The sequence below is a fragment of the Dreissena polymorpha genome, chromosome 13, assembly GCF_020536995.1.
Source record: "Dreissena polymorpha isolate Duluth1 chromosome 13, UMN_Dpol_1.0, whole genome shotgun sequence".
In the NCBI taxonomy this organism is placed as follows: Eukaryota; Metazoa; Mollusca; class Bivalvia; order Myida; family Dreissenidae; genus Dreissena; species Dreissena polymorpha.
The window spans coordinates 51682435-51709086 of NC_068367.1; the positions used below are offsets into that span (position 1 = coordinate 51682435).

Below are 26652 nucleotides of genomic sequence, written 5' to 3' on the forward strand. Positions count from 1 at the left end.
CAATACAGTTTGTGCGTGCACCTTTTATTTTCAGAGAATTACCAGCGCAAAAGCGTTTATACTAAAGGCTATGTTCTCATATTTAGTACTTACTTCCATATTCCTGTTAATATGTAAAAGTACAAAGAGCAGTGGAAGCGAGGCCTCACTTTAATGCATTGCATTTCAACCCGCGAGGTCAATTCGGGGCCAGTGTGTGAATGTCAGAGTTTATATACAGGTCATCACCGGAGTTCGCAGCCAGTAAAATAATCGTTATATAATAAAGACGCTAATCCGTGAACTAGGTGACCTGTAATTTTCTTTAGACCAGAAATATGTTAAATGAAGATATTCAGCAATATAATTATGGTATGTCAATAATAGATTCTTAATGTGTTTTCAACAATACAATGATAAATATTATTTTTTATTAATTTAACAATAATTATTCCACCATATTGACTAATGTATTAAGCATGAGCGCGATAATTCTCGATACCGTTAAGAATCTAATCAAATAGCAATGCCCGACAAACCACTAAAACAGGTTTGTTCGAAGAAGGCGCCTATAAATACGGATACTTCGCGTGTGGCTGGTTGACTCATATGTTTAATTTCACTTCCATTCTTCTTTTGGTTTTCTGTTTTGTATCTATAGGTTTATGACCAGCAATATGTAACAATGTAAAATAAGCCACGAAAACGCCGCCTAACATCCCATACTGCGTGTGATGTAGCTAAGAACTGCACAGAAAAAGACATTCGCTATCCTTGATCTCATTCATAAAACTATCATTGCCGTATAACTTTTTAATAGCTTAATTACGTTACCTGATATCATATGCTTACTTATTCCGATAGGATCGTAATTTATCCGAAATTTTTCGTCCGAGGAATCCCACACTTTTCCTAAACCCGTCAGGTAGGTCAGAACGGTCACATAGTGCCTTGTAGCCATACAACCAAAACGGGACATTACCCAGAATTCACTCTTTTTCCGGATGCGATATACAAAGGCCGACATTTTTGTTATTGACTTAATTGTTGCTTCTGTTTCGCTGGATTCTTCTGTTTAACAGAATAGAGAAGTTTTTGTATTGTGTTAAAACATTCTCAGTATATATATCCGTGTATTTTTGTATTGTTTTGTGTATTTGTTTGTTTGTTCAAGGCAAAATATGCCTCAAACACGTGGCTCATGTGGACACATAAGGGAAGCATGGGACAACCATGGTAGCTGCCTGTCGTGTGCAGGATGTACCCAGGATAACTGCTGCCCTTTCTGTGAGCATTGGTCTGCAGATAACTGGGCCATCAAGCGTCGACCCTTCAAGAGTCGTGGACGCAACAAGAATAGTTCAGATCAAAGTAGGGAAAGTTGTGTGTGTCGGGACTTTTCACCACACGATCTTGACCATATGCCACCAGTAGCTGCCAGGCATCGGTCCCTACCCCGTGACGACACCGGACAAAATTTGCCCGGTCCATTCATCGGGAATGACCAGTTGAATGACTCGGCATCAGATCAACGTAGGAAAAGTTCCGTGTGTCGGGACTTTTGACCACACGATCTTGACCATATGCCACCAGTAGCTGCCAGGCATCGGTCCTTACCCCGTGACGTCACCGGACAAAATTTGCCCGGTCCGTTCATCGGGAAAGACCAGTTGACCGGTCCGGAGACTTCACCAGTCACCGGTCAACATTGACCGGTCCGGTCACCGGTCATGCTATGACCTGTCACCGGTCAACCGGTCACTGACCGGTCCGGTCACCAGTCATGCTATGACTGGTCACCGGTCATTGACCGGTCCGGTCAACGGTCATGCTCTGACTGGTCCGGTCACCGGTCATTGACCGGTCCGGTCACCGGTCATGTAATGACCGATCCGGTCACCGGGTACCGGTCTGTGCCACAGACCGTTCCGGTCACCGTAGATGTTGACACTACCTTGTCAGTACGCCACAAAGGTAGACGCAGCCGCGTTTCTACTGTGAGTCACAGACGTAAACGTGTAGTGTCTGATGTTTCCGGCTACTCCTCCACCTCGGGCTCGTTGTCGTATGACTCATCGTCTAATTCAAATAGCCCTCATCATTATCGGAGGGGACGTTTTACGCTCACCGAGTGTTTCTCGGCGTTGATTGCCTCGCAAAGAGCGATCACGCCAGGGCTCCGGGAGATGTTCTATCAGGAAACATCATTCCCAGCGCCGCCGAACAGTGTCTCGGCATCGCAGGGATAAGGGACATAGACCTTCCTCTATTAGGCGCTTTCGGACTCTTAGGTTCCCTAGTCGATCCTTCTCTGAGGAATCTATTGACACCCTTCCACGTGTGTCGGCCTCTATTTTGGCCTCAACACACACTTCAGCCGTTCCTACAACCACTGAGCATAATTTGTATTCAAACACTAGTTTGCATACATATCAGGCTCTAGGTACAGGGGTTAATCTAACCACTTCGGCTGCGTTTTCAGCCCCACGGGTCTCTTCCACATTGCATAGAAGTATACCCCTGGCTGCCGCTACACCATCAAATCCCAATGCTTTGTGGATCCAACAGTCGCCGGGAATCTTTGTCCCTTTTTCGACTGATCCTTTACCAGCGACCTCTGGTATTCAAAGTGAGTCTGCTGACTTGATCTCTGAGAGACCTAAATCACCAGCTATATCTTTGATGGTGCCGGAAAACGATTCTCTCATGATAGAAGTGAATAAATCTATTATTCCTATTTCTATATCCACCGGTTTCAATCAATCCAATGCTCCCGCAGACGGTTCGATTGAGGCGGGTTCGGAGTCTAATGAGGCCGAACTTTATTTTTTGGTTTCCATCAATCAGGTATATGAACTTATGTTCAATACCTTAGATGAGGACTTCTGCCCCCGCCCTTCCTTGTCTCTCACAGGATCTGCGGTTACCGTTACAGAACAAGTAGCACGCAGACGAGAGCCCGGCAGGATAAGTAAGGCTACTTCCCGAGTGGATCTACACCTTCCTATTGGCTCTTCCACAATGGCTGTTTTCCAGTCACTTAAACTAGCCAATAAGCCTTCGCCATCTCCATGGAAAGCCCCTAAGGAGCTGACGGAGCCTAAACAGATGGACGGCGGGAAAAGTTATAAGGCCCCGGTACCCGACCTTGCTACCGGTTTGGACCTTTCCAAACTTCCGGTTCCTGATGCTGACATTAGTAAGCTGTCATTTACAATGCCTTCATCATCTACCCATACATCAGTCCCTCTTTCCCTGTTGGAAAATTGGGAGCTGAGAGAACGCCGTTCAATAGGTCTGGCTAACCAGCTAGATCTCATGGCAGCCATAGCCTTAGACTTGGTTTGGGAGCTCTCTGATTCAATCCCAGAGGAGCTCCGGGCCTTGTTGATACATCTTTCACGTACTACGCAGTGTTTATCTCACAATGCTGCGTCGTCTATGTCTGAGATGTTAAGGCTTCGGAGAGACCTCATCCTCTCTTCCTTGCCCAATAATTTCCTTTTGGAAACAGGTGTAAACTCCCTTCGAACTGCTCCACTAACAGCAGAGTCTCTTTTCGGAGGAAGGATACAGTCGCACTTACTGCTGATTGTGAAGATCAGATACATGCCTCCTTAGCTAGGAGCAACTCTGGCCAGCGCCCTGTGGTTTTTAAGCGCCCTGCTTCTAAGCCCCCAGGAGCCCCACCGGCCAAGAACGCTAAAAGGGACAGTTTCCCTACTAAGCGTCTGTCTGCTCCACGTCAGCCCACAAATAGGCCTCCTTTTCAGAACAGAACAACTTCCTATCGGAAGCCTTCTGTAAAACAAAATTGGAGTAAGGGCAAACCCAATGCGGACAAGAAGTCATTTAATCCTTCTTCCGGCAAGGGTGGACCTCCTAAAGGTCAGCCCTAGGTCATACCCCTTTTTACCGCCACAACCTCTGATGCCGGAGGTACCAGTCGGGGCCAGACTTATGCACTTCGCAAATCGATGGCTCCAAATAACTTCATCGCGTGGGTTCATTCTCTTGTCACACAAGGCCTCACTTTTCAATTCGAAAAAAGGCCCCCACTCTCTCGCGTCCCAATAGATCTGGTATCTCCGCATCCACATCTTCCAGACTCCATTCTCGGACTCCTGGAAAAACAGGCAGTAGAAAGGGTTCACGACCCTTGTTCTCCAGGATTTTACAGTCGCCTTTTCCTTGTTCAAAAGAAAAGCGGCTCCTGGAGACCAGTCATAGACTTAAAAGTGTTCAACACGTTTCTAGTCAAACCTACTTTCAAGATGGAGACTCCTGCCTTCATTCGGCGCTCCATCAAACCCATGCAATGGGGGGTTTCCTTGGACCTGGAAGATGCATACTTCCATGTTCCTATCAATCCCAACTACCGGAAGTACCTGCGCTTCTCCTTTCGAGGCCAGGTCTACCAGTTTCGGGCGATGCCCTTTGGATTGGCCACGGCTCCACGAGTTTTCACCAAACTCATGGCCGCAGTGAGCGCACACCTCCGATTACACGGGGTTCAACTGCTTCAGTATTTCGACGATTGGCTCTTACACCAGCTCGATTGTCAACTGCTTCTGGAAGGAGCTCCACTCTTTAAGACTCCTTCTCAATGTAGCCAAGTCAGACCTCATTCCCTCTCAGGATTTCATATTCGTGGGAATGAATTTTCTGACCCACGTCAATCGGGTCAGGGTCTGACCACAACGTATATCAGACCTCCTTTTTAAGGTCAGATGAGTGCTGTCCCAATCTCATATCACAGCTCAAGATTTCCTATCACTCAACGGTATCCTGAGCTCTGTAGCAGACTTCGTACAGTTGGGACGTCTCTTCCTACGTCCTCTTCAGCACTATCTCTCAGCTCGATGGAAATGGTTTCAAGACAATCTGCTAACACAGATTCCCATCCTTCCGTCCTTAGTCCCCCACCTTCTATGGTGGCTAGACTAGGAGACCCTGTTGGCAGGAGTACCGCTTCTTCCCCCGCAACCGTCTTTACATCTCATAACGGATGCGAGCATGGAAGGTTGGGGCGCTCACCTGGAACCCTGCAGCCTGACATTATCAGGATTGTGGTCTCCTCAGGAGTCTCTCCTGCACATAAACAATCTCGAAATGCGAGCAGTCTTTCTAGCTGTTTCTCAATTCCAATCGCATCTTCGGGACTCCTGTGTGATGGTATCGACAGACAACACATCAGTCGTGGCTTACATGCAGAAACAGGGCAGTACACACTCTCACTCCCTGTATCTGGAAACAATGAAATTACTTGTTCTTTGCAAGAGCCTAAACGTCTCTCTCTTGTCCAAACACATACCAGGTCGTCTCAACGCCCTGGCGGACGGTTTGTCTCGCAAACACCAGTTACTTCCATCGGAGTGGACACTTCATCAGGAAGTGGCCAATCAGATATTCCTCACATTCGGTTATCCACTGGTCGACCTGTTTGCGACCAGAGACAACCACAGACTTCCTCTGTATGTGAGTCCAGTGTACGAACCAGCAGCGTGGGCGGTAGACGCGCTTTCGTTCGATTGGGATCAACTGGACGCTTACGCTTATCCCCCACCCATTCTAATTCCCCAAATCTTAGGGAAAATCAGTGTGAGCTCTTGCCGGATCCTCCTGATAGCCCCTTGGTGGCCCAGGAGATCCTGGTTCAACGACCTTCTCGGTCTCCTGTGCGAATTTCCCAGGGAACTCCCGCACAGGTCAGATCTCCTATCTCAGAGAGGCAGACTTCACTTGGATCCAGACATGTTCCACTTACACGTCTGGCCGTTATCAGGCAATCCCTGCAGAAGAATCGCTTTTCTGTCAGGGCTTCAACGCTCATTGCCTCTGCAAGGCGAAAGTCCACCAGAGCAGTCTATGATGCTCGCTGGAAACTCTTCTCTAATTGGTGTGTTCGAGGGAAAATTGATCCCCTCAATCCCTCTGCTAGACGCATAGCGGATTTTCTAATCTATCTCTTTGATGATAAGAAACTTTCTCTTACATGTAGCTCCATCAAAGGATACAGGTCTGTGCTTTCGCATACCTTGGCTTTTTGTAAGTCATCACAAGTCTGTTCTGATCCAGCCATTTCGGAACTGATCCGAGCCATGGAACTTAAACGTCCTGTGTCTCGTTCTCTTACCCCCAAATGGGATTTGGCTTGTGTTCTTGGATCGCTTATTTAAGCTCCCTATGAACCCCTTAATCAGGCTTCTTTACAGTTCCTAACCTGGAAGACCGTTTTCCTTCTTACCATGGCTTCATCCAAACGTAGAAGTGATATTCATGCTCTTTCTATCGAAGAAAGCCATCTTCGTTTTGATTCCTCCGATGGCTCTGTCACCTTGTTGTGTCAGCCAGGATTCCTTGCTAAAAATCAACTCCCCTCAATGGCTTCTAAACCCTTCAAGGTCCCAAGTCTTTCTAGAACTTGTGGTAATGAAGATGAAGATAGACTCCTCTGCCCTGTCAGGTCTTTGAAGTTCTATCTTAGTAGAGTTAAGTCTATTCGAGGTTCTCGCAAGAGACTCTTCATTCCCTTAAAAGGGGGGGGGCGATGTGTCTGCGGCTTCTATTTCCCGTTGGGTAGCCTCGACTATAAAAATGGCTTAATCTTCTCTTTCTTCAAGGGATTCATCCCTTTTTAAGATTAGACCGTATGAATTACGAGCAATGTCGGCTTCGTGGGCATATATTAATCATACCCCACTCTCTGACGTGCTTCAAGCTGCTTTCTGGAGGAATCAGACTACTTTTTCATCTTTTTTTCTTCGTTCTCTGGAGTGCCAACAGGACAACTTGTATTTGTTGGGCCCCCTTGTGGTTGCACAAACGGTAGTATCTTCTACGGCATAGGTATGTTACGCTTATCCGTGAATTAAGTTAATACCGTAATAACGAAGATTAGCTGAGAACCCGAGACATGGGTTCCGCTGTGATGGGGAGATTTTCGCGAACCTTCCCGCCTCAGCTGCAAATTCAGCATATGATATCAGGTAACGTTATTAAGCTATTAAAACAAATTTTTCTAGTAAAATTCATTTTAATTAGTAATTACTTACCTGATATCGGTAAGTCCCACCTCCCACCCCGCTCTTCGTCTAATATTTCATATTTTTTATTGGAATAAGAGTGGATTCTGGGTAATGTCCCGTTTTGGTTGTACGGCTACACGGCACTATGTGACCGTTCTGACCTACCTGACGGGTTTAGGAAAAGTGTGGGATTCCTCGGACGAAAAATTCCGGATAAATTACGATCCTATCGGAATAAGTAAGCATATGATATCAGGTAAGTAATTACTAATTAAAATGAATTTTACTAAAAAAAATTGTTTTAAAAGATATTTCTTGGTTCAAATATAATCTGGGCGCCTCTTGTATTTGATTATATTTTATTTTTTGGGGAAAGATTTTTTGGGGAAAGATTTCATTAAAAATACATAATTTGGCATGCTATTGTTAATAAATCACTATGTGAGTTGGCCAAAAATTTGCAATTATTATCTGCATAATATTGAATGTGACTTTCCTCATGGTCAGAGACAAGAGACGGTTAGTATCAAGAACTGATGTGGTCTCCATTCGTGAGCTGAATATTGAGTTTTAATAAGCTTCAAGTTTGTTTGAATTGAGACTTATGTTAATAAGTGACCCATTCTGTAGATATTTATGTTTGAGCATTGATGTATGTCAAATTTTGTTAACTAACACATGTTTGTCTGATTTTGTAACTTGTGTTGTTACAATGTCACTGATAGAGAAGTTTGTATAGTAAACTCATTTAGGAGAACATTTCCTGCATTCGTGAATGATTGAATGTTGTTTTAATATGCATTGCGCAATAATCAGAATAAAAACAAATCTTTGTAGTTTGCATGTCCTTCTGCTATGAAAGCCAGTTGCTTGTTCTGTTACAATCAAACTATTTACCCTTAATACCACATGAGTTTCTGATTGTGTTAAATAATTTATTTTTTAAATTATAATGTCATACTATTTTCTTTAATGTTTTTATATGTTTAAGTGCTTAATATTCAATTCATTTTTAAGTGATGTTTTCGTTAAATCCTGGAATTGTTTTAAATAACCCCCTGAATACACTTGTAATATCCAATGTAATTTTTAGTAAATAATGTATGATAATACTGTAAAATGTCATTAAATTTAACTCTCTTGTTAGTATATTTGTTTTTCCGATTATTTTTGCCAATTGCATTCTGGTTTTGCTTATGCAAAGCAGACTGCACAGGCTAATCTGGGAAGATACTTTACGCACTTGCATTAAACCCTCTTTTTAACAGAGGGATGCTCCGTACAATACATTTAAGTTCAGCTATTTAAAAACCTATATCTTAATTGTAGACCATCTGTCTTTTAAATGAAGGCATGAAATGGCAACAGTGATATTTAACCTGAATAGGTGTGATTAGGAATCAACAATGTATCATCAATTACAAGTCAAACTGATCTGTGCATGAAATGCACTGTGCAATTGTTCCAGCCTGATTGATGGCTTCATTATCTCCTCCCTCAGATAGATCTGGCCAGAACCTCTATGTAGCCTATCTAATGCCTGATTTTGTAGATTATATGCCTTAACATTAACCCGCATTGTTTAACTTCATATATAGGAGGATTTTTTATCAAACACTGTGCCGCGAACGTTTGCCGTAAGTTATGCGTTCATTATCATCGTTCTTTCATCTTTTATTCCAACACCCTTTGGAGTATTGCTAGATATTGCTAAAGCTCTGTTTTCAGGGGATTTCTGTGGTGTTTTTTTCTCAAGCTTGATAGCATGCTATTAGAGCCTTGGTGTTGTCGGATTGCCTTGTGTGTGGTGTGATACCCCAAACCTGCCTGCAAACTGGGCCTTTATTCACCAACCCTTCCTTGACTTATAAAGTATCGAATAGGTGAATATTCTTAAGTACCCATGTAGGTGTCAAGCTTGAATAAAACATGTTCCGACCAATTTTAGTATATACTTAATGTTCAAAATAACTCTTTATATGTTAAACCACGAGGCTAAAATGTCTTAATATTTCATATGTAATAACATGTAGAGGTCCTCTGTTCAAATAATTTCCTGTTGATAAAAGTTGCCTTGCCCCAAGGGTCCCATGGTTTGGATATGGTATCAATTTTGTTTACAACCACACGTTTTCTCTCAAAAACAATACATAATTTAGCAATCTAGGGCCATCTTGCCCCTGTTGTATTTATGGATGCAAGAAATAATGTAAATAATGATTGTTTAAACTGGCAAATACAAGGTAAAATTTACATGATAATTCATTTATATCTGAAATGTTCTAATAGAAACGTTCATGTTTATTACAAGGGGTTAGTGAATTACGGCCCCTCCCACGTCTTCCTGTGACTGATATGGGATATGGGATCCGGACATTGGCTATTTTGATAGCATTTTTAGTTTTATTGTAAATGTAATGTGTATTATTTGCTTGGCGTTTTCGTAGAAAACCTGAGGTATTGTCATAGCCAGCTCGTCGTCCGCCGTAGGCGTCGTGCTTAAACCTTAACATTGGCTCTAAAATCAAAGTGCTTCCACCTACAACTTTGAAACTTCATATGTAGATGCACCTTGATGAGTTCTACATGCCACACCCATTTTTGGGTTACTAGGTTAAAGGTCAAGGTCACTATGACCTCTAAAAAAAAAAAATCTGACAAGCTTTCATTTATTCAAAACTGCATCGGTAGCTGAGCGTGGCACCCGTTATGCGGTGCTCTTGTTTCTTTTAATACTATTCTGAATTATTACATTAAAAATTATTTAACCTGTCAACATGTTCAAAGAAAAATCTTTCTTTCTAAAATGTCATTTTGTATGTAATATTTTATCTCTTCATCATGGCAGCATTGTCAAATATATTTCAAATTAGTAAACTTAGCTTTATTGCAGCATTGCTGGGTAAAAGCTGTCACAAATTTAACAATGACATCATTTTGATTGCTTTTATAACATCAATTGATGTTTACTTATTTATTTATTTTGGCGATTTCAGCCATTTTCTCTTTTTTTAAAAGGAACATTGTTGTTTAGAAAATGATGTGATAAGTAGAATTCTAGCTTACCGTTTATACAGATAAGTTTATTAAAATTTTGCTTTGCATGAAAACACAAACCAATTGTGCCAAGGCTCTCAGTGTTGGTTTTCTAAGCCCGGCAACATAAACTTACCTAATTCCTTAATATTTATGAATAAGCACTACAATTTTCCCGCAAATATCCCAGTTGTCCAACCACTTCCCTGCATTGAAGGACTTTATCCCAAAGGCTTTATTGCTGGGGCTTCTGTCTTTTCGCGCTCAAAGTCCACTAAAGACCCTCTATCAAAGCAACTTGAAAGTTAGGACAGTAATTTGTGAGCCACCAAATAACATAATATTAAATTAATCTCTCTATAAAATTATCTTTCATGGGCTCTTAAATCTGTTATGTTTGTGATAGCATTCGAGAACACTACAGTATTAGTGTTATTTAACCCTTTCCCACTAAGCAGCAAAGTGAAAAAAGCACTCTGCACACAGCATAAAACCAGAACAGCCTGCGAGTAACTTGCAGTCTGTTCAGAATTTATGCTGTTTGCTGCTCATCAGTATGGCTGGAAATTAAGCCTTTAAAACTTGTATTTAGTAATAAATGTATTTAATTAAATTTAACTTTCTAAGTGACTATACAAATGCGTCAAAATACAGGTAAAGGGTTAAGTCCAAGATTTAGAGGTAGTCAGGACAAGAGTGCATGTGTAGAACTCCAGACCAACCAGTAGTCCCTTGCTGAGTGCATGTTCAATAGTTGATAGATCACATAAGAATAAGAGTCTTGTTCAATTAGTTTTGATCACTTATAGAGACTCTGGTGTATTGTTTTTTATGCTCCCCCAAAATTTATTTTGGGGGGAGCGTATAGTCGCCGCTTCGTCTGTCCGTCGGTGTGTCCGTCCGTGCACAATTTTTGTCCCGGCTATTTCTCTGCAACTAATGACTGGAATTCAATGAAACTTTATGGCAAGCTTCACTACCAAGAGGAGATGAGTATATCATCAGCGGATTCTGGTTGGATGATTTTTCACAAAGTTATGGCCCATTGAAGTTTTCTATAAAAAAATTATTGTCCCCCCCCCCACCCCCCGAGCTACTGTGCCCTCAAGATGTTTCCTTTTATCTGAATATATAGTGCAATATTGTGACCTAAAAAAAACTTTGGGGAGCATCACCCGTCTCTGATGGTTTATTGTTTTTGCTATTTTCTCTTTTCACAGACATGTCACTCATTTTCTTTGTCTCAGTTTATCTGAGCAGTTTGTTTCATTCAGTTTGTCACATTGCTTGTATAGAATTTTGTTATAGTGAGATTTATTTGTATTTAATCATTAATATGTTTTGAAATATATATTTTGATGTAGAATATATGTTTTTGATGTAGCATATAAGTTTTTATTGAAGCCTAAATATTCAATTTTGTCATGCATCTTTCATATCTTATCAATTTTCAATGATATTTTTCACAATAATATAATTGGGATATATTATAACTAATGTAAATCATCAATAATCATAATTTATAACATCATAATAATTTTGTCAGAAAACCATAATAACAATATCAATAAAATATTATTATTATTTGTGTATTAATGTGTAATATTTTATTATAAGTATAAAAATGTATTAATTCATTACATGATAAAGTAATGTAATCACTGATAATTTTGCATAATTGTTCACAGTGAAACAACGGCTTTACTTATTCTGACTGAAAAGTGTATTATATATAGAAAAATAGCAGTGAAATATATATCTGCATATATCATGAGTAAGCTGGAATAATTGTCAAGTATAAATTAGAACTCATAGCATCATATTAAGACTGGCAAGGGAGAAAAATATATCTAATGTTTAATACATTGAAATGTGCACAACTGATCAAGAATTGTCTCCCTTTTCAGCTAATGATTTTAATTCATATAATATATTTTCACATAACAAACATACACAGTTCCTAAATATGTTTGATTTGTATACTTGTAAACATGCTGTCTTTAATTCACAGTCTGAAGGTGTAGAGAACTCTGGACCGGATTACACGGTTGCCAATGGACGAAGACGCCGGTCAGCCACAGCAGGTGCCCGTTACCGTAGAGATGAGAATGAAGCAGATAAGACACCCCTGCAGATAAGAGAAGACGGACCAGCCCTGGGGGAGGCCAGGGATAAGAAAAACATAGCACACCTGGTATACATTTATTTGGTTTAAACACTATTTATTTAAGTCATTGAAAGTACATATATCCGGTAAGCAATACAATACAAACATACATATTATATTCAAACAATATGCTAGGCAGGTAGAATTGCAGTATTGCTTAACATAAAGGCAGTAAAATACAATTGGACAAAATTGAGAAGGAAGCTCGAGGCTTATACTATGTCTTTCTTATGCCAGTTAGAAGCCCTGCTGTAATTGTGTAAACAACCAAATGTATAGCAACAATTTAAAGACATGTCAAAATTACGGACAATATACTACAGTGATAGGTAATTGCATACTGTTTAGAAATGGAAAAATAATATAAGTTATAATATAAAAAGTATAACAGAGTAATGTAGATAGCATAAAGAGGTAATAAAATGGGAAGGAAAGGGACAGAAGTGAAAGAGTAAAGTTTCAGAATAAGAGAAGTTGTGGTAAGAAAAGATGCAGTTGCGAGACGAGGCATCGTTAGCAGAATATGGTCTGTACCTGAGATAGAGTTGGGTTAGAATCTATGACTATCTAGGATGAAAGACTGAACATGTTTGAATATTAATGAGTTTACTTCATATGATCCATCTTTTATAACACGGACAAGAAGTAGTTGCAAAGTTATGGGTTGGAAACTGAACAGATTGTTAAAAATTATAACTATTTTTATGCCCCCGGTAGGTTGGCATTTAGCAGTTGAACTGTCCGTCAGTGTGTCAGTATGTCAGTATGTGTGTATGTCAGTCTGTCCGTCCGTCCGAAAACTTTAATGGCCTTTACTTTTTCAATATTGAAGAGAGCAACTTGATATTTGGCATGCATGTGCATCTCACATAGCTGCACATTTTGAGTGGTAAAAGGTGAAGGTCAAGGTCATCATTCAAGGTCAAATGTCTAATATATGGCATCTGTCCGTCCGTCCAAAAACTTTAACATTGGCCATAACTTTTGCACTATTGAAGATAGCAACTTGATATTTGGCATGCATGTGTATCTCATGGAGCTGAACATTTTGAGTGGTGAAAGGTGAAGGTCAAGGTCATCCTTCAAGGTCAAATGTCAAATATATGGCGTATGTCCGTCCGAAAACTTTAACATTGGCCATAACTTTTTATGCCCCCCTTCGAAGAAGAGGGGGTATATTGCTTTGCTCTTGTCGGTCTGTCGGTCCGTCCACCAGGTGGTTTCCGGATGATAACTCAAGAACGCTTGGGCCTAGGATCATGAAACTTCATAGGTACATTGATCATGACTCACAAATGACCCCTATTGATTTTGAGGTCACTAGGTCAAAGGTCAAGGTCACAGTGACCCGAAATAGTCAAATGGTTTCCGGATGATAACTCAAAAACGCTTAGGCCTAGGATAATGAAACTTGATAGGTAGATTGATCATGACTTGCAGATGACCCCTATTGATTTTCAGGTCACTAGGTCAAAGGTCAAGGTCACAGTGACCCAAAATAGTAAAATGATTTCCGGCTGATAACTCAAGAACGCTTAGGCCTAGGATCATGAAACTTGATAGGTAGATTGATCATGACTCGCAGATGACCCCTATTGATTTTCAGGTCACTATGTCAAAGGTCAAGGTCACAGTGACCCGAAATAGTAAAATGGTTTCCGGATGATAACTCAAGAACACTTATGCTTAGGATCATGAAACTTAGTAGGTAGATTGATAATAACTGGCAGATGACCCCTATTGATTTTCAGGTCACTAGGTCAAAGGTCAAGGTCACGGTGACAAGAAATAGTAAAATGGTTTCCAGATGATAACTCAAGAACGCTTATGCCTAGGATCATGAAACTTGATAGGTAGATTGATCATGACTCGCAGTTGACCCCTATTGATTTTCAGGTCACTATATCAAAGGTCAAGGTCACGGTGACCTGAAATAGTAAAATGGTTTCCTGATGATAACTCAAGAACGCTAATGGCTACGATCATAAAACTTCATATGTACATTGATCATGACTCGCAGATGACCTCTATTGATTTTCAGGTCACTTGGTCAAAGGTCAAGGTCAAGATGACCTGAAATAGTAAAATGGTTTCTGGATGATAACTCAAGAACGCTTATGGCTAGGATCATGAAACTTCATAGGTACATTGATCATGACTGGCAGATGACCCCTATAGATTTTCCGGTCACTAGGTCAAAGGTCAAGGTCTCAGTGACAAAAAACATATTCACACAATGGCTGTCACTACAACGGAGAGCCCATATGGGGGGCATGCATGTTTTACAAACAGCCCTTGTTCAATATTGAAGATAGCAACTTGATATTTTGCATGCATGTGCATCTCACAGAGCTGCACATTTTGAGTGTGAAAGGTGAAGTTCAAGGTCATTCTTCAAGGTCAAATGTCAAATATATGGCGTCTGTCCGTCCGAAAACTTTAACATTGGCCATAACTTTTTCAATATTGAAGATAGCAACTTGATATTTAGTATGCATGTGTATCTCATGAAGCTGCACATTTTGAATGGTGGCAGTTCAAGGTCAATGTCATCCTTCAAGATCAAAGGTCAAAAAAATATAAAAAATTCAAAGCGGCATACTCATGAAGCTGCACATTTTTAGTGGTGGAAGTTCAAGGTCAAGGTCATCCTTCTTGGTCAAAGGTCAAAAAAAAAAAGCGGCGTTCTCATGAAGCTGCACATTTTGAGTGGTGGAAGTTCAAGGTCAAGGTCATCCTTCAAGGTCAAAGGTAAAAAAAAAAAATTCAAAGCGGCGCAATAGGGGGCATTGTGTTTCTGACAAACACATCTCTTGTTTCTGTATAAATGGGGCAATTGAAAAAAAAGTGATATGTCTCTTTTATTTAAACCAGGCAGAGAGCAGGGAAGTAAAGGACTCTATTTTGTATTTCTCAGCAACTAATGACCGGAAATCAATTAAACTTTATGGGAAGCTTCACTACCAAGAGGAGATGTGCATATTATCAGTGCGTTCTGGTCAGATGATTTTTCACAGAGTTATAGCCCTTTGAAATTTTCCATTAACTGTACATTTAGTACAATTTTTGTCCGGGCTATTTCTTAGCAACTAATGACCGGAATTCAATGAAACTTTATGGGAAGCTTCACTACCAAGAGGAGATGTGCCCTTAAGACGTTTCCTTTTATCTGAATATATAGTGCAATATTGTGACAAAAAAAACCTTTTGGGAGCATCACCCGTCTCCGTCAGTTTCTTGTTTTCTTCAGATACCCCTTTTTTGTGAAATCACTGGTAGTTATAAACATTCTTTCCTCAAGATGCATGAGTTTTGTATTGTAGATGCTGTAAAGTGTTAACATTAATTAAAATATCAATGTTTTGTATACAATTATACATCTTTTAAAAACACCTTTATATCTTATTGATAAAAACAGAAACAATGTTTATACAAACAGAGACAAAATAAATCACTTTGGACTTCTAGATATGAGCCATTCAACAACAGTTAGCCCCCAAAATGTCATGCTTATCTAAAGCACTGGGGGCATGTTGTCACTTTTTAGTGTTCGATTTGTCAGTTGTATGCCTTGTCTGCATAAGTAAGTGGAGTACAGTACCCAGTCTTAAAAAGGACATCTCTGCACAATATGAGCACACATGCTAATTTCTATAACCTCTAATGATTTCAATTTGTACAATTATGAAACCAACAAAATTTCTTCAACGTGTATCTTTTAACTGCAGGATTGTGACAGTAAGACAGCAAAGTGTTACGAGATACGGTGTAAGATCGGAGTGCTGTCCCCTGACCAGAATGTCAAGATTAGGATCAGGTCGAGGCTATGGGAGAGCACTCTTCTACAGGTAAGTGATGATTTGTCAAGTTTACTTTGGCCCAGGTTTCCAGTGTTATTTTTATCAAGCCTATTGTGGTTAAGTTTTCCAGTGTTATTTTGTTGGGACTATTGTGGTTCATGTTTCCAGTGATATTTCGTCAATACTATTGTAGTTCACGTTTCCAGAGCCTCTCTATCTTAAGTGAACTACTTGTATTGACAAAGCATCATATGTTCTCAATCTGCATTTATTGTCTCCAGGACTATCGTTTGGTGGATGCAGTCCATATCCGGTCTAAAGGCAAGATACACATCCGTCCTGAGCTCAATGTGCTACAGAGCAACACCAAAAATGATGTGGGATACGTAAGTAGTTGCTAGGATACATAAGTAGTTGCTAGGATACGTAAGTAGTTGCTACTTACACCTTTGAAGAATTCACATTTCATGGGTGAACTCTTAGGCCACAACAAACTCATCAGTTGTTTGACAGCATTTGACCCCAAACATTGGAGCGAGCAAGCGCAACAAAAAAAAATATTGTTTTATAATTATGTTTTAATCAGATGCAAGCGCAAAAGCAAAATAAGACAAAATTTTGTGCACATAATTTTTAACATATCCGCCAACCACTGTCTATGTCATAAAATATGGAAGCTTAAGATTAAATTATTACAAAATAAAGTTTAAAGTTTCACACAGAGCAAAATAGACAGACAAAGACGAAATTAAGGTACAGCAAAGTGGATAAATCAGATTTGTGTGGCCATATCAAAACTATATCAGAATTATTATTCAAGATGATTGTGTTTATGGAAACTTCCTTTAATCTGTGATTGACCTGCTATTTTTAGCTACTTTTACTATTGTTTCATCAACCTTAAAAAAAGCACATGTACATTCAATATCTTTTCTACATATTCAAATGTAGGACGAAAAAGTTAAAAATACTATCACATACAAATCTACTTTAGATACATTATTTCACAAAAAATATGCAAAGTACCAAAAACTATGCTTTCATTGTTGTGGATGTTCTGAAAATTGCAGTCATTATTTGCCATCGCCAAATCAAAACCCTTAAAAACGATAAATTTGGTCATTGAAGATTTTTTGACTGATTCACTGATCCTCTGTGAATCAGTAAAAGAATGTTCAGGGGAATCAGGAACAATACACTCCAACTTAATGTTTGTTTAGACGAGTTTACTACCTAATCTGGGATGACACTTATGGCACATGCAATAACCCTTTCCCACTCAGATGCAAAGTGAAAATAGCTATGTGCAAACAGCATAAAACCAGAACAGCCTGCAAGTGAATCGCAGTCTGTTCAGGTTTTGTGCTGTTTGCTACTCATCAGTATCTTAAGGTTGGCATTAAAGCCTTTCAAACTTGAATATATTAAGAAAGGACTTTAATTGTATTTGATTTTCTAAAGGACTGCAAACCTGTCAAAATACTTATCTAAGTGGTAAAGCGTTAAGCCCAATTTTCTCAGAACAAGGCTCAATAATTGACTGCGTCTCTCTTTGCAGGCTGTGACGGTAGCCATCCCCAGTATCCAGATAGTACAGGAGAAGCCCCTGGCCTGGTGGATATATGCCCTAGCCATCTTGGGAGGTATTGTACTGCTGGTCCTGCTAGCGGTATGCCTCTGGAAGGTAAGTGTCTCCACGATTTGTGTGCATTTGGGCAAGTCTCTGGGAAAACAGGGCTTAATGCATGTGCGAAAAGTGTCATCTTAGATTATCCTCTGCACTCTACACTTTACAATTTTATAATATTGTTTGTGCAAATAAGTCTATTCTTAGTGAAAATCCAGTTTATGCGGAAAGTGACATCCCTTGTTAGCATGTGTGGACTTGACTGGCTCATCTTGGACAACAATTTACATAGATGTGTGGACTTCACTGGCTCATCTGGGACAACAATTTACATAGATGCTTTTAACCCTGTTTTCCCAGAGCGAGACTTAAAATGTATTTTTGTTTACAGTTTATAGGCTTTGATAAATTCTATAGTCTAGTTTTATCATTTGAAATAATTCATTGTCAATCTCATAGATTATAAGCCGAGGTCTCATTAGAGGTCGAAGGTAATGTTTGGGCATAATGCACTCTGTCCAGACTTAAACAACATCTTTCATCATCCAATTTGAAAATGATCTACCACAAATGTTTGCCTTAAGAAGACAGCGTGTCTCAAAGGTCGTTGGCACAGAAGTCAAAGGTCAAACATGGGGATTGTATGGCATGTTAAATCATTTCAAAGATTTTTTACTGTTGACGAAACCAATATCTACCAGTTATACATCTTTGATATATTCTGCTTGACATTTTCTGCGTATTCTTCATTAAGTACTTGTCACAAATATGTATATAGGTTCATTAATGTTGTTATACTATTTTATGTACTAAAATGTGTGCACATGGGCCTTTTGCCTTCTGGAAATATTGTAAATAAAATCTTAAATCTTGTTACAGTGTGGATTCTTCAAGAGGAAACGCTATGATGAAGTGAACACGTACAATGTGAAAGTGGAGAAGAAGAAGGATATCAGCAACCCCACGTACAGCACTTCCAAGATGGAGGTGCAGCGAGACATCATGTACGATGAAAACGAATCTTTTTTGAAACGTTGATGATATTTAGAAGTTTTGTCAAATGAGTTCGCTGTCTTGTTGTATCAAGACGAAAATAGCTGTAAATCAGTGCAACCGATTACAACTCCCATACGCTTTTAAACACATGTAGTTTCTTACAAAATCAAATTAAATTTGAGACCTTTCCTAGGCAAGGAAAGTTTAAAAGCCTTTACTTCCAACCTGTAGATACTTATAAGGAGCAGCAAACAGCATAAAACGTGTACAGTACCTTGCAGGCTGTTCTGGTTTCATGCTGGTCGCATAAAGCCATTTTCAATATGCTTCTGAAATGGAGAGGGTACACATTTAATCAGCTTATACCATAGATTAGTTCTATTTTTTTTAGCATATAAAAGTCGGGCTGTTTTTAAAGCTTTATGGTTGCACTTGTGTACTATTCTTCTTTTATATTCTCATATAAGGACGATATGACATACGTTGGTGCCAAGGTTAAATTTCATAACAGTCTGTAACACAATTTTCTGTTTTAAAGAAATGCTCATCATTCTTTGAACACATTTTAAAAGTTATAGATGATTACACATTCAATTTTCAAGGCCATATTTCACAGGGGCTGAGCTTACTGCGTGAATATAACATATTCAAATGTATTATACATATTATGTTCGTTTTGATATAAACAAACAAACTTTGCTCCAATACTTTTCCGATCTCTGTTTAGGTAACAAACGCCTGTCTGTCCTTGACCGCATAATACTGTGCCTTATAATAAAAAAAAGGATTTTTTTCATTGTATGCTTTGATTTTCTTGTTGTGTTGCATTGTTGCAGGTTACTTTATGGAATGTCTGTCTTTGCTTTGAGTGTGAAAATTATGTAATTATCTTTGAATGATTTATGCTTGTATTATTTAATTAACATCCATTTTTTCTAATGCGTAATAGTACAATTTGCCTACCGGGTAATTACTTTTATTGTAATTTAACATTAAGTTTAAGAAATTGAAACTTAAAATTAATGTACATAAGTATGATATTCTTATTTATTTACTAGTCATTGAAGTAGCAGGATATTAACCCATTTATGCTTAGTGTCTAGAAAAAAGGCCATGGCAAACAGTGTAGACCCAGATGAGACGCCGCATGATGCTTAAAGGAATTTCTGTACGAAATATGCTAAATATAAAAATAAATATACTAGACGTCCCTATTTTTTGGAATAAATTGTTCCAATTTAGAAGGATGAAAGAGCACACTAGGCATAAATGGGTTAAGGGTGGGGAATTCTTGTACATTTTTTATTTCATCAAGGTATTTTATGTTAAATGTTTTTTTACTCCCGAATAAAAATTTAAACACATCAAGGGACGTTTATTTTGTAATCCATTTGACATAACTCTTGACAAGTATAGGTTACTGTATTATAAGCAAGTTGGTCTGAATCATTGAATTGTAATATTCATAATGTTGGTGGAATATTGTAATATAATGGTTAAAAACCCAGTGCTGCCTTTTGTTAACATTCCAGGTCATATTGTATCTATATAATTAGATATCATAATAATTGAATAGTTTATTCATAATCGTTTATTAAACAAACATCACAGAAAATTGCTTTATTCTGTCAAACATAACAATGGTAACCTGTGAGTGGTATACAATGTGTACACTTTTTTATTTTAAACTATAATAATAATCACAACACCATCATTATATTTTTCTTGGTTTTATTTCATTAAGTTTCATCACCATCATGAATTGTAACCTTAAAAACACAAAACCAAAATATTTATTATGTATACTTGTATTTGAAGCCATATGAATTCACTATAGTTGTAATTGTTTACATGAACTTCATTTTTCAATATTGGAGAATATTATCACGTCTTTTGCTGTTTTTCCCTTACACTATATATGGTGTAATCCAGCATTCCGTACATAATATAATATTACATGTATTAGAAAACAAACTTTCATTTGTAAATAGTTATCAGTGTTTGAGCAAATTTGTCCATATTGCTGTTATGTGATGATAAGTATTATACAAATGCACACAAGATAAAAATGTAAACAGAAGAAAACTACATGTGTTCTTACACCTTGTAGTATATGCCTAATTATAGGACACTTCAAATATGTTGTTATTATATGACAGTAGACAAGTATAGATCGTTCAACATCGAGTCATTTTGTTGAGCATGATTCAATTCATCATGTTTCCCATGTTTGGTTCATCATTATTATAGGGCCTGAATAATGCGAAAATTAATATTAATGCAATATTCAGCAAGCATGGCACCATTCAGCCTGCGCATTTGAACAGTCTCTTCAGGGGCTACGCAGCTTGCTGTTAGTGACACTGCAAGACCTTGAACTACCTTATTGCGGACATGGTAGCCCCTGAACAGACTGCGCATGATACACTGGCTGAATATTGCATCTTACCTATTTTCTGGTGCGGCAGGTCATGTCATGTTCATAATAAGAATACTAGAGTAGGAAAACTAGAAAGTAGCTCCATAGTGTTACAGACTGATATGACTTCAATTACTATTTAAAGGGACCATTTCTGTATCAAAATGATGATTAAATTTAAAAAAAGTCATACATTTTTGTGATTGATTATTTGGAAAATATGTGTTTTAGAAACATAAAAAAAATTCAGTTTAGTTCTCAAACGTGAATGGTCCAGTGGTTGCATTTTAGATTTTTCACCCAAAGGACCTGGCATGGAAACCTGGTGAAGGGGAAACTTTTTCTTAACATTTTTCATTTAAGTAATTATTTTATGTAGTGATATTGTGTAAGTAAATATGTTGAATGGCATAGTTTAAAGAAAGTAAACAAGTCTTTGTGACATGTTAAAAGTCTACATATTAAGCCTTCCATATAATATGGTGGCCAAGATTTTGTAACAGTAGATACGAGACTTTAAAGTGCCATTCCTGGTGTAAATATAATTCATTTTGCAAAGGGAACACAGGGCATTACGAGATATGGTGTGGTTACAGGCTGCAACAACTGCAAATGGTCAAACAACTCTCTTGTGTGTGTCTTTTTTCACAAAGGCAACAAATAAGTAAATCCTCAACATATTGAATGTACAAGATGAACACCAAAATTATATCAATATAAATGTTCTGATATTGCTATTAAAACGGAAAAAATTGGCATTAAATGAAAAATGTCAATATGTCGTATAGGCTATGTAAGATCAATTCATTTTTATCATGGGCAATAAAAATTGCATGGGCAATACAATTGCATGAAGATTTACTTTCAGTATTGATGATTTTGATTTCTTTTTACCAGGGTTTTTTGCTAAAGTCTGAGTTTGATTTACAAAAACAATTTTTTTATTGATTTTTTTCAGTAAGTTAATAGTTTTCTATGTTAACTGTTTAGATATGAAGGTAATTGTAGCAGGGAGCTGAATTCCTTTTTGTATAAAAAAAATTGATTTTTTTCAGGTGTGTTTTTTAAGATTCAATATTTTGATGTTGCCTTTGCTTACATGTTTCTTGTTCTATGAACATGTGTTTACTTTCAGGATTTAACAAGCTTGTTTTCTAGTTTGTGTGTACTTAAAAAAAAAATGTGTTGTCCATGTATATAGACAGTGTACATATTTTTACATTTTGTTCATGTTATTCGGGTGCTTAGTGCCTGCTTTGAGATAACCAGTCTCCACAGTGTAATATAGCTTGAACCTTGTAATGGCTTTTATGTGAGATATATAGCTTTATGTGTTATAATTGGTCACCTGTCATTATGTTCTAGACTATAGTAAAGACCTATAGAATACATGTATTTTATAGGTCTTTGACTATAGCTTGAATTGTATTCACTATGCAGTTACAACTTAGTTAAACTAATTTCAGTTTTTGACTGTTAATTTGTTAATTCTTTAGAATATAATGCCAGATGGCCCATTTTGAAATATTGAAAATTGATTGATATGCTGTAAATAGTTGTGAATGTGATTCATTAGATTCTAGTACACAAGTATGGCTAGGGGATAGACTTACTAATAAGTAAATGTTAAAACTAGAACATCATGCTTGAAAGCTTTAATTTCTTCAAAAAAATTAATGTTCATATATTGTTGCAAATGTGGACTATGTGTGTTATTTTTGGACATTTTTAATTGTATGGCCAAGTTGATTATTAATTTGTTAGTAATCCCCAGGCCTGCTTGGTGTGTAGCTTGATTTGCCAGCAGTATTTAGTACAAATATCTTTCCCATATTAAGCATTCCAGCTTTGTGTTTTGCATTTTCTAGCATGGGTTTGCACTATCTAAGTGTCAAACTTTTGTCTGACGCCTTCTTCTTGTATTTGTCGTGTTTTCATATCTTGTGTGATGAACTGTTTTTATTATTTATCTAGCCATTTTTTGTATGTGATTTTTTAGTCAAGAACTAATAAGTGATAATTACTTAGGGGAAAAAAACAAATTGGATGATGCTTCAATTATATTATGTTATGTTTGAATGTATATTCACACCCATAAACAAAATATTCCTCTCATATATGTCACACTACATACACCTATTACTCTGAAATTCATTTGTATATTGGTTATAACAGCATTCATCATGTATTAAGTAATGATTAACCATGTAGCATAGTGTATGCTTTGCAAAATAACACTTGCTGACTGTATTATATTGGAATATCTGTGTGTTGTGAAACAATAACATGTATCATTATATGTTTTTGTTAAAAAAAATCATCATTATACATAAAACAAAAGTATAGTATCGTAAGTGTTGAATGGACCTTCACAATAAAGAACAATTTATTTAATGAAATTTTCAACATGTAAAATGAAAATGAAATTTTACCTTGATGACTAGCATTACAAAATTAATTTCAATGTTCTATAAGTTACTGTTAAGCGCATTGTTACTCATTTATATGTTTGTATTATATTTCCATACATGTTTACGAGCTATGATACACATAAAATGTCCAATGGTTTGTTATTCATTTCATCCAAAACTAATACTGATAAATTAATGCGTATTTTTCAATTGTATTTTAGTCATACAATTCAATTAAAGTGCACAACATGAACTCATTTTTCACTGAATGTCGATTCAGCTGTCATATATGTCTGCTTAATAGACAGTTGTTCATGGTCTAATAATTATTATCTTTTGAAATGCACATGTGATGTGCTTTTTGCACAGGCTACTTCACCCTTTACCCCTTTGATACATATTTTGATGTGTTTGTAGTCACGTAGAAAGTTAAATTTAATTAATAATTTTCTTACTATATTCAAGTTTGAAAGGCTTCATTGTCAACCCTTAGATACTGATCAGCAGCAAACAGCATACAACCTGAACAGCTTGTGAGTTACTCACGGGCTGTTCTGGTTTTAAGCTGGTTGTAAACGCCATCTTCACGTTGCTTCTGATGGAAAAAGGGTTAATTAGGGTAAGTAGCCCACATTTTCTCATGAGATATTGGACGCTGTTTAAGGGACCTAATTACAGACGGGTGCATTAAAATTTGTCCTATTTACAAAATAAAGTGTTATTACCTCATCTTCATTAATATGCTTCTTATTTGTGGAAAAGGAAAATAATATTTATACAATACGATACAATTATTCATTAATGTAAAAGTAAGGACAAGGCTGAAAGTATAATCTCTATCTATACAAATGCAGAACATCCGTGGACTACAGCGAATTAATTAAAGAGTGGGATGTCTTTCATTTGTATACGATAAATTTCATAAATCATAGTTTAAGTTAATTTGTTAACGACGCTTATTAACAAACGGATAGTATATTCCCTGTAATAAAATTCCTTTGCAGTAAACTACTGATTAGAAGTGGTATTAAATCACAATATCTTAAAAAATGCAAAAAATGCAATATAGACCCTTTCACGTATGAGCTAGATTTTTAAATATCTGACAAAACAACATTAACATATTTAAGGGGTCATGTGCGATTCGTCACGGGACGTCACATGTCGGTCGATTGTGTGTCATGCTGTTGTAAAATGTTATGTCCTGTAAAACTGTCAGGTCATCGAAAGTACGGTCAGTCTGGCTGTTTTCACAAGTTTAAACATGTTTCGTTCTTATTTTTACCTGTGATGCCGACATAGTAAATACGAAATATCGTTTATAAAAACTGTCTCAAACGACTTAAGCATTGATAACTTAAATAACGCAACGTGAACGGTTGTAATACGGATCTCAACTATTGTGGAAAAAAACACTATCTAATCCCCCGGCATAAAGAACGTTGACCCATTTTATGAACCAACGGTAGCTTAATTTAATCAAAGTACTGATAGTACTGGTGTGACGATGGTTTTGAACAGGATTGATATAAAAGCATCTATTTAAGTTTATCCACATCACCACAATTGTGTATGCGGGTACGAAAATATTGGGTAGGAAAAAAATGGGTACGAAAATTTTGGGTACAACAATTATACCCTAAAAAAATTAAGTACGTAAAAAGATTTGGTTACGAAAAAAAATTGGGTAGGAACAAAATTGGGTACGAAAAAAAAAAATGGTTACGAGCAAAAATTTGGGTACGAAAAAAATTGGGTACGAAAAAAATTGGGTACGAAAAAAAAAATTGGCGGTACGGGAAAGTAGTACCCGTGGGGAACTTGATCCTTTCAGCGAAACTGGGAGGCGGGTTACATTCTCGATCAAATATAACAAAAAATATCTTTAAAAAGGTATTCGACGTGTATTTTCTGTACCACTTATCTTAAAAAACTGTCTGTTACAGTAAAAAGTTTGTGGGTTATAACATTACGTTTCAGCATATACATTCAAAACTTGACATGCTCTTTAATTACACCATGCTCTTTAATTTCACATTTATATCATACCAAACTTAATATTTCGTTGTTTCCTTTTCTAAATCATGATGCTATGTGTTCGGACGTGATTTCACAATCCCATGTGCATGAACATATACTTTTTCTCTTTTGATTATTGTTCTTTTTCTCTAATTCAAAAAGCTTAGGCATGTTTGTTCGTTAAGTACGGCAATAATTTCATGATGATTCCCATTCGAAAGTGGGTATGAGCACATAGTCGTAAGAGCACTTGAATACGAGAGTTCGCCCATGAACACATGGTTAGGTTAACTAAATCTCCGCGATATGACCTAATATGTGTTTAAAACAGCAAACAATATCCAACAAACGAATGAATTGTCAAACATAGTATGTGCACTGATGTGGCTCTGTAATTTATGTTTGAAAAGTTTATAAAATATGCAAAATGAGAAAGCACGCAGAAGAGCGAGTATCACAGATTTGATATGGCTAATATGCTGTTTATGTACCATAGTCGCTACAACGTTTACAAATGACAGGTTCGAAATAATTCGTTTTCTTTACACTCATGATCGCGTTGAAAGTTAATTATACACGTTTTAATTCGCAATTTATTTACTAAATCACGACAAATGTCAAATACAATACAGAAAATGCATAGTTGTTTCATTGATCTAAAAACATATAATGGATTGAATATAACTGATTTAAAATTAACGTTTTCAAACTATTATTAATTCTTTTCTCAGAATATGCTGTCCTATTTATAGCTGAGCTTCCTTTAACTTAATCAATGATAATCGGCGAGGTATGCCGATTAGAAAAATCGAGCTATCTCAATCGGACTGGCTCGGTCTTTTACATAGGTTGCCATTGTGAAGAATTTTTTCATGACATGATAACTTAGACGATGCTTCGCAGCATCGTCGAAAAGGCTCATACTGTTTGTGACATTGAACGGATTTAAAACGGATATGCCTTGCTTGTACCTGCAGATTATTGGCCTTTTCCACCGCCTAGTCTATTGAATCTAGAGGTGAATTTGCATTAATAACGGTTATTTTACCTAAGTTAAAGCTCTCTGTACTTCAATACAATTCTATCAACTGAGTTAGTTTTGAACAAAATGTCAGTGTTTAAAACACATAATCACAATTTTATTATGTGCATGTGTTCTGGACAACTGTT

General features: G+C 37.4%; 1 protein-coding gene across 3 annotated transcripts in view; it reads left to right on the forward strand.

Annotated features, from left to right (window-relative positions):
- Positions 1-23615, forward strand: part of LOC127855440 (integrin alpha-6-like) — a 128702-nt gene extending 105087 nt beyond the window's left edge. For 2 of the 3 annotated variants that reach the window (XM_052391015.1, XM_052391017.1), the window contains 6 exons: positions 8606-8644; positions 12055-12237; positions 15939-16058; positions 16292-16396; positions 17569-17694; positions 18517-23615. In XM_052391015.1, coding sequence (XP_052246975.1) covers positions 8606-8644; positions 12055-12237; positions 15939-16058; positions 16292-16396; positions 17569-17694; positions 18517-18675 — 732 coding nt within the window. In that variant the 3' untranslated portion in view covers positions 18676-23615. The remainder of the gene's footprint in view (positions 1-8605; positions 8645-12054; positions 12238-15938; positions 16059-16291; positions 16397-17568; positions 17695-18516) is intronic. The other variant, XM_052391016.1, reaches the window with a different exon arrangement.
- Positions 23616-26652: the final 3037 nt, after the last annotated feature.